The sequence below is a fragment of the Takifugu rubripes genome, chromosome 6 (assembly GCF_901000725.2).
Source record: "Takifugu rubripes chromosome 6, fTakRub1.2, whole genome shotgun sequence".
Taxonomy (NCBI): Eukaryota; Metazoa; Chordata; class Actinopteri; order Tetraodontiformes; family Tetraodontidae; genus Takifugu; species Takifugu rubripes.
This window is the reverse complement of record NC_042290.1, coordinates 7355779-7369119: the sequence shown is the minus strand read 5'-3', so window position 1 is coordinate 7369119 and position 13341 is coordinate 7355779. Positions and strand designations below refer to the sequence as shown.

The window sequence follows — 13341 nt, the reverse complement described above, 5'->3', positions numbered from 1 at the left end:
ACGCGGCCTGCTGCAGATATTTGAATACGGTTTCAGGTTTCCAAGTCGACTGTGAAAGGAAAAAACAACCTTTATGTGTGTGGGATTTTGAGCAGCTTCAATGTATCTGCGTCATCTTGTAAGAGGTGCACGCGCCCCCGGCCTGCACTGATGTGGGACCCAACGCGCCTGCTCCACGCTGGTCTAGTGCCTGCTGTGATTCACAATTTTCAACCTTTCTCTGTCCTTTGCGCTCCCCTCGCTGTTGCTCTGCGTTTCTCCGTCCTGCGTTCCTCTGTTCGTCAACCTTCATCAAATCCCTGTTTCCAGCTGCCGTCCTTCTTTATCTCCTCAAGGCCTCGTGGCCATCTTGTACGCTAGAAAATCTGATGTTGAAAAAGCCCGGCCCTCTTTGAATCTGAGAGAGCGGGACGTCGAGCGGTGCGAGGGTCAGAGCACAAAAGCCGATAAAAGACCGGTTGAAAGCAAAAGTGCATAAAACGGCTGCTGTCAACAGATTGGTGAATTTTGTGCTACTACATATGCAGATTACGCAAAAAGGGCTCCATCTGCCCACCGCTGCAACCTAAACAGAATAACACGCCGCTCCATTAAAGCGCCAAATCGTTTTCTACGTAAAAGCACTCTCTGCTAACGCGACGATTTGACAGTAATGGCTCGTTACCACTTTGATCCACCAACACACCCACTTCTCACGCCTTTATTCTAACAATAGGCAGGGACCTCACAACTCAGAGGCCCACGTGCCGCTCAAGCCGCTGTAGCGGGCGCGCACGCAGCCAGCGCTGGATAAAAGCAACCATAAAGGACGTCATGGTGATCACGAAACAACCCCAAGAAGACAACTATTTCAAAACTTGAACTGTTGGGGCTGCAGAAACCAGCGTTATTAAGAAGTGGCAGCAAAATGGATTTTACAAAACTGTGGGATGATTATGTTTCCCAATAAAGCTATTACCACTCCCAGTACAGTCGCAGCCATACTTGTTTGAAGTGAAACATTGATGGTCATGAAAAGCTTGTAAATACCCGCAGAACTCCACCGATTGTCTTTTCAAAAAGCCGAAGCTAAATCTGGATCCAGCGGCGTACAGACTCCAGCAGCCTACGGGAGGGCACGCTGTAATGAGCAGTGAACAGTTTATAGTGTTGGGCTCCGTATTTACGTTGTGCACTTGGATGGAGCAGTGTTTCCTCTCTGCCGGAGCGAGACGCCCTAATGAAGAAGGATGTTCTTATGTGCACGCGTTCCATTTGAAAACCCTCAAACTGGTCCAGCAGCGAGTTCCACCAGATAGTTGTGTTGCTGGAACCTGTTGTGTTTCTACAGTCATCAGTGGTGAACAGTGCTCGTCTTTACAACCGTGCAGGAAAAGTCTCACAAAAAGGAACCATGAGAAAATACCACCCCAGCAACTGCACTGAGCTCTTTGGGGAACTTTGGCTCGCAGGTGTTTCCTTGACGCCACCACAGTCAGGATGGGGGAGGCACAAACTGAGGTTGTTAAAAGTGGGCAGCGCTGCCGGTATGCTGCCCCCCCACAGGGAAATCACAGGCCGAGTCAAGCGCAGAACACTCAGCTGTTGCTCTGCTTCAGTCCACAATGCAGCTGTGCACCTCCAGCTCACCTCTGAAGGTTTACTCATTTGGCGAGGAGTGTAGCAATCTAACATCACTTTTACCTCATTTTTGATAAGAAACGCTCACCTATCCCAGTTACCTTGAATCAGGAAGTAGGGTGTAGCCAAGTCTCCAGCTCCTCCCAGGGATAATAAACAAACAACCGAGGCCAATTTATTCCCTGAATAGACGTCTGTGGATGAAGGGAAGCCATGCAGATACATGGAGAAATGGCTCCACACAGAAAAGAGTGAGGTTGTCACACAAATAAAAGGTGTGACCATCTCACAGTTAAGGTGTCACTTAACTCTGCAAATTCATTGCTAACTTTCAGAAGGTACTACCATGTTTGTGACCCATGATCACTCTGCCACTGCCCTCCGCTCATTCCATCATTATTTTTGACAAACAAGGCATTTTTTAGTCATGATTCATTTCATTTTTTTAATTAGTCAACAGTCTTTGAGACACAAGTCCACCTTTTGATCTGCTCGTGCTCTGAAGAGGAGCTCAGATCATGAGAGCATCCACAAAACACACAGCACCTTGCAGTGAGCTTATTTGTGTGTTGCAGCGACGAGGCTGAGCTGCACGCTCTGGTGTTCTGCTAATACACAAACAGTCTTCTCAGTATTTGAGAAAGTTGGGAGGTCTCGGAGATTATTGATTGCTGAAGAGGCTGTGATGAGAAGCTCAAAAGCCACTGAGCCTCTTCGGGCTCCAACGGCTTCTCTGCTGTACAGTGTGTGTGTGTGTGTGTGTGTGTGTTCCCATCACCGTCTCTGAATATAAAGAATAATATTTCAATATTGGTGAAGCTAAGCACAGATGGGGCCCTCTACTGGATGGTGGGGATACTACTCGGTAAATCCTGTATGAAACCTACTTTAAGTTTAATCACTGATTTTATATGAAGGATGATCTTGTTTTTTCCAGAGTGACCTGAGAGTTGCGGCATTGTTATCAGCATAGATTTCTGTATATTGGCACCATATCTCGCAGGTGAAACTGCCAACAACTCCGTCGTCGCTGATAAATAGGTTGCTATGGTGATACCAGCCACATGTGTAGATGAGTACATGTTTGAAAGCTATTTCCATACATCATAGAAATATAGGTGGATAATGCAACAGGACCACAATGGTAACCACAGCCTGCACAGTAGCGACTCATGATGTTTGAACAACTGGAACAGAACTATGAGTAAATAAAGGAAACTATTATTCTCCTGATGATCTCTGGTCCCATATATGTTCTCTCATGCTGGAGGCTGCTTCCACACAGCTGAAGCAGAAATCATAAATCTAGTACGCCCATCAATGCAGGGGGGTGACCAGAGGTGTGATCTCCAGTCTCAGCACTTAAAGATAAAGATATTGCTGCATGTTACTATATATGCTAGCCTAATTGGGTGATTCATGAAGCCTTGCTAGCTATAAGGGTTAGAAACTGGGGGAGATGTGTGTGAGATGTCTCCAGTGGGGTCTTGAATAAAACATAATCAATTGAGAGAACAAAAGTATGTTTAATTGTCCTATTGTAATGCAGAGAATGAATCATTATGCTTTTTAAAGAAGTGCTTCTGTTATATAGTGGAGCTGTGACTGCAGCCATTTTGTGTCCCAATGTCTCTTTAGAGGATCTGTGGCCATTAAGCCCCCATGTTACCTATGATCCAACGTATTACATCAGTTACTTTTAAGTTGCTCCTGCATCCAGCACTCCAACAAATCAAATGTGCAGTTATCAGGCAATGTTTTGTAATGCCAGAACACACTGAGAGCTCTATTAGCTGAACCCTCCCCGCCGAGTCTGTAACGACTGTGTCAATAGCCCGAGACTGGAGATAAAGGTCCGGGCTTCCCACTGCAGATAGGCTGACCGACAGAGAGAGAGTGTTAATCTGTGAGGTAGAGCAAAATAAAAGTGCAGCAGGAATGGAGAAAGATGGGAAAAGAAAGGAGAGAGAAGGTCTGATAATAACATTAGCCATCCTCCTTTCCCACAACCTCTCATCTCCTCCGTCCCCTTGGTGCCTTCTGCTCCGGAGCACGAGTTTGGGTTACGGCTCAGCCTTTTTCATCCTCCTGGCACGCCACTCAGAGTATCAGAGCTTCATTTAGTCATTTCGAACGTTTGCCCTCGGGGGGCGCAGGACCAGAGGAGCCCAATGAATCATCTGATACGACCGTCTATTCTTTCCCGCACACATTAAAACTGATTCTTTTTTAATCGCCACAGAAGTCAACCTGGTCAAATTAAAACCCAGGGTGCAGATAATTGCTATTCACATGACCTTTAAGTGGATACATCAGAGGCAAGGCAGCTGATGGGCAGGCTGCCCTGACATCAATCTGCCCCACCTCTCAGGTAAAACATTACATAAAAGCCACAGACGTCCGTGAAACATTGGTTTGAGCCTCTTATTAAAAAAGCTGGTGTCACGTGACCAGGCACAGGAAAGACGTCGATCTGGGGATACATTTGGGACCTTTTAAGTGTTGGATGTCGGAATAAGCGTGGCAAAAACGTGTCCTTAACACGGGATAAACAATTTTAAAGGAGGTGTGGATTCAAATATCTTTGTCCACCTCACGACGTGCCTCCGAGGAAATGTGATATGAGTTGTGTGACGTGTTACATCCCTTTATAAGTAATCGGATGGAAGGAGAAAAATCAGTTTCCAGGGGCGCCAAGAAACCCGATTCCCTCTCTCCTAGGGAGCCTCCTCCACTCTCGGGCAGCAAAAACCCGTCTGCTGACCTTGGGACAACACTTTGACCAATCCCCAAAGCGAGGTCGTCAAGTCGTAACGCGCGCCCGTTTCTGACTGATTTCACCCAGGCGGAAAAACGATCTAAAGAGTGCAAATGTCCAAGAATTGTCTTCTAATACAACTTCTGCTCAAGCGCAAATCCACTATTATGTATTTCTCTTCATCAAATGGCCCACCCCGGGTGTCTGCGGCTCTCTAATGTGAGGTTTTAAGGAGCGATTAAACATTAGAACGCGCCGGGGCACCAAGATGCAGAGACATTCGATACTTTGCCGAGTCTTTCTAGAGCCACACTGCGCCAAAGAAGATGCATCATTAATCTGGAGTTTACGGGCTGGTGCAGGGGAACGTACCTGGTTTTTATGCCGAGCCCCATCTTCGAGTTCAGATGCTGTGTTCATGGTTCCCCATCGGTCATTTACCATCCTATGGAGAATCTGCGCATTCGGTCCGCCCGTTCCAGGCTGTGCTAAACAGAGCCGAGTCTCCTCCTGCTATTCTTCTTATTCCATTCAGAAAGAAAGCTGGGTATTTCGTGTAAAACGTTCACTGCGTCTGCAACCGCGCAAATTACGCGCTTAGATTCCTCCGGTTGCTCCTGCGTGGCCGCGCGTTATTCCGAAAAATCGGATGAAATACTTACAGGCTCCGGTGCGTGTAACTTGAAGCACAATCTGACAGGGATAGTGAAGAATAGAAAAGGGCAAATTTAACCTCATGCCACAGACAGAATAAACCGGCGCAGTCCCTTTACTCCACAAAAGAAATCACCAAATCGTTTTTGGCTCAGATTACATTTCTGTCCATCTGCTCCCGTTTTCAGGACACTTCCAGACGCCACTTCAGCCCCGGTCCCACAGATCAGGTGAGGATGGGATGGGATGGGACGCGTCCACACGTCTGTCGCGTCCCCGTTACTTGTCTGCGCGGTTACCAAACTCCGATATCGAGCCCGGGGGAGACAGACAGCGACTCCTCTGTTCGCGTCAGGTTGATCTAGCGGGTGCCTCTGACAAGACGGGTACGAGCAGATTAGTATGCTCCGCTTGCGCGCCGCACGGGGCGCACCGAGCCTCCGACTGTCGATAAAACACGTCTCTGTGCTACGCGCGCCGAAGGCATCATTCCATCACCAAGCTGCTCTGCCTTCCAGTTTACTCCCAGATAGTTGCATCCTCTAGGTTGAATCCTACCCTGCACAAAATATCCTAACATTACAACAACATTTAAACATCGTTGTGACTAAACACGCGCGCCATCACATCTATGATAAGGCTTAAATATCCATCTTTAGTTTGCGGAAGGGCCAAAGCTCTCACTGGTTTAACTGAAAGAAAAAGCAACAGCTAATAATAGAGGATAATGAAGTAAAGCAAGTGGCTCTCAATATTTCCCTACACGTGCACAAGTTTATGTGAGGTTAGAACCAACGTCACTGGACAAGAATGGGATATTATGTAAAAAGTCAGCGATGACTCAACTTAACTTGATCTAAGAACAAGGATAATGAGGAATGCTAATGCTAATGCAAATATGCTCAGCGCTTGTTTGGCTTTAGGGGGTTGTCTCAGCCAAAGCACAAAACACATATTACAAGTTAACTGAGTGTGGTTAGCTTTATGTGCCAGATGAAATCGAAAACTACAGCTCCCCCACAAATCCCCTCTTGGATGGGTTTCAGTGTCCTCTGATTACTCTCAAAAATGTGTCATGTTTTTTTCTCCACCGAAGCTGTTTGATGGTCAGATGCTTAAAGGTAAAGTCAGTGATGCAGAAGCCAAAGTGAAAAGATTACTCTTCTCTGTGGAGAGAACGCGGGGAGATAATGCAAAACAGGGTCACTGGCACATGACGTGCACGGTCAGCAGGTCTGGGTGTGGACACAAAGGTGAAGCAGCTTGTAATGGATAAGATGATGGCTTTATGTGCGGTTTTCATGGAAGGATTCCTTTGATTGTGATCTTGAAACATGATTACGCCGCTGCACAAAGGATGAGTGAGAGCATTTCAAACAGCAGAACCCAAATGACTCTCGACCGCCACCACTGTGATCGTGACTCACCGGTATCACAAAATGAGCAGAACATGGTACATTTAGTGGTGAATAATTAGCAATTTAGAATATTCCCAGGGTGTAGTTTTAACTGGGGTTGAAGCGAGAGGATTTGCTGCCTGTGAATCGTACATTATCGAGGTGTAGGTGTGACTGGGATTCGCAATGATAATGTTATCTTTTTATTTTTAAATGTGCGACTGGAGTGTGTGCAAATGCACACTAAAGACACCCCCAGCACGCTGTTTCCCTGCTTCCCATATCTGTCATTGAAAATGTCAAATCTCTACAAATATAGACGGCGACTCAAAAAAGAGCAGCCCTCCGATCTGTCTGAATGCTTGATGGCTCTTCCAAATCTGCAATTCTGTGAATTATTTCCCCCGTATTTACATTTATGTCCATGCACCTCGAACATTCGACGTACATTGACAGCTGATTGCCGGAACAGGAAGCAGTTAACACCAAATGTCTTTTCACAGCCTCAGGTTATGATTTTTGTTTGATGAGGAAAGTGAAACGTGCAAAGAATGCATGTTCTGTGGCCAAACCCAGGGCCAGTCAATAAGGTCTCCGCCCTCAAAGGCCCTTTATGCATTTTGTCATAATAAAGTGATTTTTCTCCATGATGAACGAGCCACGACTCTATAATGAGGGAGGTGGCCTCAACGTGTAGATCCAACCTGGAGGTAAAACCGTGGTCACACAGGTCCCTGGTCTCCATTGGACCATGTGTGTTTGCACGTGTGTCTTCCTGTGTGTGTCCAGTCCTGGATTCATCCTTGAATGTCAATGAAACCAGATCTGTTAGAGACATTCGAGGAAAAAGAGGAAGTCTCTGAAGGGGGCAGCGTCTCGCTATAATTAGCCCAAACAATACAACCCCCTCGTCTCCCCCTCTCAGCCTGATATCCAAATGAGCGCTTGTGTTTGTGCGGTCCTTCATCAGTTGAGCGCTGCACTCAGACATTCTTGGCTTTGCTTGCTTGACTTTTCACGCACGGAGTGGCAGCCGAGCAAATGCACGGAACTGTGAACAACCGTCAGGGTTCGAGCCTATCATGGAAAAAACAAATTCAAAAAATCCCCGACAAACCTCTGGACAAACAAAAGGAGTCACTGTGTTTCTAAAATGCGTCCAGCATATAAAGTGTTTTTGTGCTGTTTCCTCTTCCTTCTGCTATTTCCCCCCTCTGATTGGTTGGGTTAGCAGTGAGGGGTTTGGTGCTTTTAAAACCCAGTGGTGGTGCCTCCCAGCTGGACACGGAGCCTTCTAATCCATACGCGGATGGAATGTTGCAGAGTACCAGCAGTACAAATCCACTGAATCGCGAGCCGGCCTGCAGCACCTTTCTGCGGTCGCCCGTCCCCTCTCCTGGTCTTCGGGACCCTTCGGCGTGCTGCAGAGCGTCTCCACCGTCCTCTTTGCTTTCCATGATTGATGACTGTGTTTGATCTCAGGCCATTTTTATAAAACCAGTCAGTCTTCCAGGATAACAGGTCCTCTTCCTCATTACTCTGTCTCCTGCTGCTCGAGGCACTCCAGCCCCCCCTGGGGGCGGATTTCTCTCTGATGTATTCAAGGAATGCTTTCTCAGTTTATCCTACGTTCTTGATCGCTCACTAATCCTCTCTCCTTCTCTCTTCACTCCTCTTAGAGTCCCGGGGTGCTCAACTTTGGTTGAATCCTCACCGTTGTGTTTTTTTTTTTCAGGGGGGTGAAATATTATTCCATCTGTCTGTGTTGAGTGGCAGGCAAAAGTCCCCCACTGTACGTGTTGATGGGCTGATTCAGAGCTTTCTGTTGGTTTGTGGAATATTCCCAATATATAGGTGGTTTTCTACCCTTAGCCTGCCCCCTTTAGCCCTTCCATGTCCTCAGCAGCATTCACCTCGTTTTATTTGACGCTACTTTTCGTTGCGTGAGCTACATTTTGGTGCAACTGGAGATGAATTCTGAAGGATCTGCCCCCAACATGAACTCTATAAAATCTAGCCTGACTAGTCATAGTAAACTTCACCTCATCATGTTTTCTAATTGCTCCTTCAATTGATTTACACCATCAAAGTTGATTTCCTGTCATATACAATACATTTCTTATTAACATTTTATATATTTTATTTACACTCTTTTGGTACAAGTGATAGCAACCTTTGTTGAAAAGCGGTTGTGTTTGTGCTGCACAAAAGAACCATGCGTGTGTGTGTGTGTGTGGCTCACAAGGTAAACTAAAGGCAAATGTAATCAATGAGTCAGGCCCTATAGTCTCATCGAGGAATTATGCATTAAAAAATCAATAAAGCCATGCATGGCAGTGGTGGGGTTCTGAATGTGCCCTGAAGGAAGCGGCAGGAGCTCAGAGCTTTGAAAGTCAAAGGAAATGAGAGAAAACCACATGTGCCCTGATAGCTCAGTCAGAGGTCACAATTAAAACAGTTCAGATAAATTACGGGACCGGTGAGTGCAGTCGGCAAACAATTCAGCTTTTCTATTCCCGTCACCGCTCGGGCGAGTTTCCTTGCTGCCTTTTAATCTTGGATCCATATTTCCAGGCTGGTAGTTGCTGCTGAATGGCTCACTTCTTTTTTTTTGGTCATCCCTGACTTGACGGAGCTCTGTTTGCCTATTGGCTCACCGTCAGGATGTCTGCTCGAGCCGCCAAGCCGTGTTTGTTGAATGGTTTGTAATTATCCACAGGCATCCCTGGGGCCAAGCTTGAAGGCACCTCTGCAAATATGCTGCTCCATCCATGGATGAACTTTAGCACTTGGAGAACCAGCGGGGGGAGCGAGAACACACCGAGAATGAAAATTCCACATAAATATAATAGGGAGGCTTATTAAAGCATGTGCTCACGTTGACCCGGCACTTCATTGGAGTCTTACTTTTAATCATCTTCCTCTGTAATACAAAACAAGCTTTTGGGGATATTTTCTCCTTATTAACAGTTTTCTGCACAGATTATGCCATAGCACCAGTGTACTTACCAATCAGGTACAAGACTGCAATCCATTTGACCTCTCAAGGAGTAAAGTCTTTAAAGTATTAAATGTAGGCCTGAGCCCCCATAGTGCTTTAAACCCAATCTGTACCTCTTTGGGAAATTGAGATTTAAGTGGGCAGATGGTGAGCCAAAAATACCTCTCATTTTACAATTCCATTAAGATTTCTGACCCCCTACTGGGAGATTTCAATACCTGCACTCTTGCTTAACAGGACTCATGGTGGTTGGATTAGTTGTGGTTTCCACGTACAGGCGGTCTAAGCTTTTATTCTCGGGACTTCTCACAACGAATTGGCTTTTTTACGACATCTGATACTTCCCAAAGTGAGAACTCGCCTCGTTCAATTGTGGCCTGAAGCTACATTTGAACTCACTCGCACTATCAGGGAAAACTACTGTAATTTATAGTATTTATGCTGTTTAGATCTCAAACCTGTAGTGACTGTCAGCATTCACAGGATTTACTCAACTTCTTTCTTCTTTGCACTGGATTTGCCACAGATTTAACAAATTGGCCTTCAGATGCTGCTCTCTTATACCGATGATGATGTGCTTTCCTTTCAGGAAAATAAAATCAATCGTGATACTTTAAGCCCATTTTTACAACACAGCTGCACTTTCTTATTGAAAACTAATAGGAAAAAGTGGACACATTGTAGAACAGTACCTTTATATGGTCATAATAACATATAACAATATAATTAATCAACGTGTTCATCCAGGGACAAAAGTAAATGCAGTAGATGGGCTTTAAATGTGCTTGTTTTTAGCTGTACGGTCCGTTAGAGTGGCAGGAACATCAGCTGAAGGTGTCTTATAAGAAAGCAAGGGTGCTCTGGTTTCAATTGCGAGAGCTGTTCATTTAAATTGCAAGTGTTGCAATGCACAGCGCACTCCAAATCAACGCTCTTTAAATAAAAGGCTGAGCGCCACGCTCGCCTGTACAGCAGCGGGAGCAGGTCTTCAAGGCCTCACTCGTTTAGCGAGAGAGCGAGGGCAGACAGAGGAGTGAGCACACACACGGGGCTGCAATAAGGGAAGCTAGATGTTTGGAAACCTTTTCAGGTGCTGTATCAGTGCTGATCATTAGTGTTAGACGATAACATGCAGCAGACAGAGTGGAGTGGTTTTGATATGACCTCATGCATTTAGAGGATGTCATTTGACTTCCAATAGGACAAAAAAAAACACAATTTGTAATCACATAGACCATAATCTTAACTTAAACTGGATTTGAGCCACAGAACCTCAGTCCCAAAGGTGGGAATATTACCTGTTGACAAATAAAATGAAGAACTTGGCTGGAACTGTGCAACCTTGGCGACCGAGGGGCCCCACTTCTGTTTTTTAAAAAGATAATTTTATGGTTCCATCTTCCAGCCTGTGTTGAAGAAAGCACGAAGATGCCAATTTGTATTCAGGTGGTCGGCGTGGAGCGTGGACATGAAAGAGGACTGGACTGGTGCCCGTGCAGCTGCAGAGCCGCGCGGTACAGTGCAGAAACCTGTCGGGCTGTCGGATGTAATAATTCTGTTAGTGACGCTGTGGGCTTACAAATAATTTAAAATGAAGAGCAGCAGAAACATCAGGCCCGCGTCATTAACATTTCCTGCAATGCGTTTTTAATGGAGCAGCCGGTGCTAATTTAAAAAGAATAAAATAATCTATATACGTGTTTAGGTTTTTAGGGAATCAGGATGTATTAATCCAGAAGTTTTTTCTAGCTTTCCATACAAATGGTGAGACTGTTGCCAGGGGAGCATAAACGCTGCACTTTCACCGTAAAGCTGTCGCCCGAGCGTCTCATTTTATCACGGCGGGAGTTACAAATGGCTCTACCCTCTTCTTAAAGGCTTTCTTGCAGGGACAGAATCAGCACTCGCACTTTGTTGTCATCTAAATTTTGCAAACCTTCATTTTTGTTGTGATCCCCCCCCCCCCCCCTCACGAGACCCCGTAACAACGATTCTCTGGAGTCACGACCGAGAGCGTGTGAAGACGAGATGACGGCGGCGCTCATGAGACCAAAACACCCACCGCGAGGACTTTTTATTGATCAGTGGTGAGAATAGATGTAAAGGCTGTGACTCCTTTGCTCGCTTCTTTATGGACAGGCGGCTGCTGATTGGTCAGTTTTAGCTTTGCAGACTCACGCTAACACGCTAAGGATTTCACCACCCAAAGAGGAGAAAATGCTCTGGGAAAAAAAATCCGGCTAGCTTATGCAAAAGAGGCCAAGAAGGCCAAACAAGCATCCAAGAAGCCAGCTGCTCCTCAGTCAAAGGCCTCGACAAAGGCTGCACAGAAACCCAAGACCGCTAACCCGACAAAGGCTGAAAAACTTTTACTGCCCCAAAAATAAGAAAACCAAAATACTTTTTCTTTGATCTGTCTTCCAACGGGAACCAGGGGGCACGTGAAGACAATGTGCTGCTTATCTTGAAACCGCTCTTCATCTTTTGTTAGTTTAATAAACAAGGAAGTGATCAAAGCTCTACTTAAAATAATGATGGCGCATTTTAATTATTGTTCACGTTCTAGGATTCAGCCTGCCGATACCTAATTTCCCTTAACAGCAGGGCAACTCCATTAGTTGAAACTATTCTATACACAGTCAATTACACCACAAAGGATCTTTTACCACATGTTGAGAAATGTGTTCAAATATCTCTCTTTAAAACCACTTGTCAGAAAATGAATCTCAATCTGGATCAGACTGGAGGGACGAAGCGAAGAACGCCCACCTGAGCAATGATTTCATTCCGCAGCAATAACCCCCTCAGGTGGAAAGGTTGCCGCTGCCAAACAATTCATTTGTGCTGAAACACATTTGCTGCGCGCGTGCAACACATCTGTCAGGTCCAGATCACAAACCCACGGAAAAGAGACAGAAATGAGAAGTTAATCAGGCAACGAATCAAAGGAGAAGGATGGTCTGGGACGGTCGGAACCACTTCAACCAAGCGTGTGTTGGATATTTGGGTGTGGTGTGGGCTCGCCTGCTGTTCTTCCACGATAAGAACAATTTTGTGTTTCGAGTTTGTCTTGCCAGCTGAAGATTACCGCCTGGCTGGAGTGGCGGTAGGCCTTACTCATCATAAGGGGTGGGTTATTGCCAGTCCCCAACACCAACGTTTATTTCAACATAACAAAGGCTGGAAGAACGTCCAACTGGGCCCAATTTAATGACGCAAAAATGAAAAACACGCTTCTTTCTCAAGAATAACCTCTTGACCTTGGGACTCCCTTGACGGTAGAGGCTTCTTTTCTCAGACATTCACTGCTGGGAGATTATGGTTCCACAGAAAAGACGCATGTCCTCAACCTTTTAAAGGCGCTGTCAATGGTCGGTCCATAGGCTGACCTGCGTCTTATTACTTCCACTTTTTTCTGTGTGTTTTTTTTCCAGCCACCAGCGAATCCATGGATTAGTCACGCTGGCAAGCGAGCGAGGTGGCTGTTCATGACTTAGGATGATAATTGGTCTCACACGAGGTGGCGGAAGCATTGTTCCCGCATTCTCTCTACTATATCACTTATTATATCGAACAATGGTGGCACTTGTGTGTGATAAAAATGTGATTGGCTCGCAAAGACTTGCGTCTAAAGACTCCAATTTCTTTATTAAAAGCAACTTTTTTCCTTTTGGATTTCAGCAGGTGGACCCTTCTGTTCTTAGCCTACCCTTGAAAACCAAATGATTTGGTTTCAGTAATGGCCCAAATCCAGCAACCCAGGTCCCACAAATCGAAAGAAACCCGCCGCTTATAATTGGCGTGTGGCATTGTGCCGAACCACAGGGACCCAGAGTAAATACAACCTGACGGTGGAGGGAAAAGGTGGGGGGGGGGGGGGGGTTCTTTTGATCCCTTATTCATCCCTCCCC

General features: G+C 45.8%; 1 protein-coding gene across 2 annotated transcripts in view; it reads right to left on the bottom strand.

The window, feature by feature from the left end:
• The window catches only part of fibcd1b (fibrinogen C domain containing 1b), a 63626-nt gene extending 58140 nt beyond the window's left edge, over positions 1 to 5486 (bottom strand). The window contains exon 1 of one of the 2 annotated variants that reach the window (XM_029837053.1): positions 4751 to 5486. In XM_029837053.1, the coding sequence (XP_029692913.1) occupies positions 4751 to 4822 (72 nt within the window). In that variant the 5' untranslated portion in view covers positions 4823 to 5486. The remainder of the gene's footprint in view (positions 1 to 4750) is intronic. The other variant, XM_029837054.1, reaches the window with a different exon arrangement.
• Positions 5487 to 13341: the final 7855 nt, after the last annotated feature.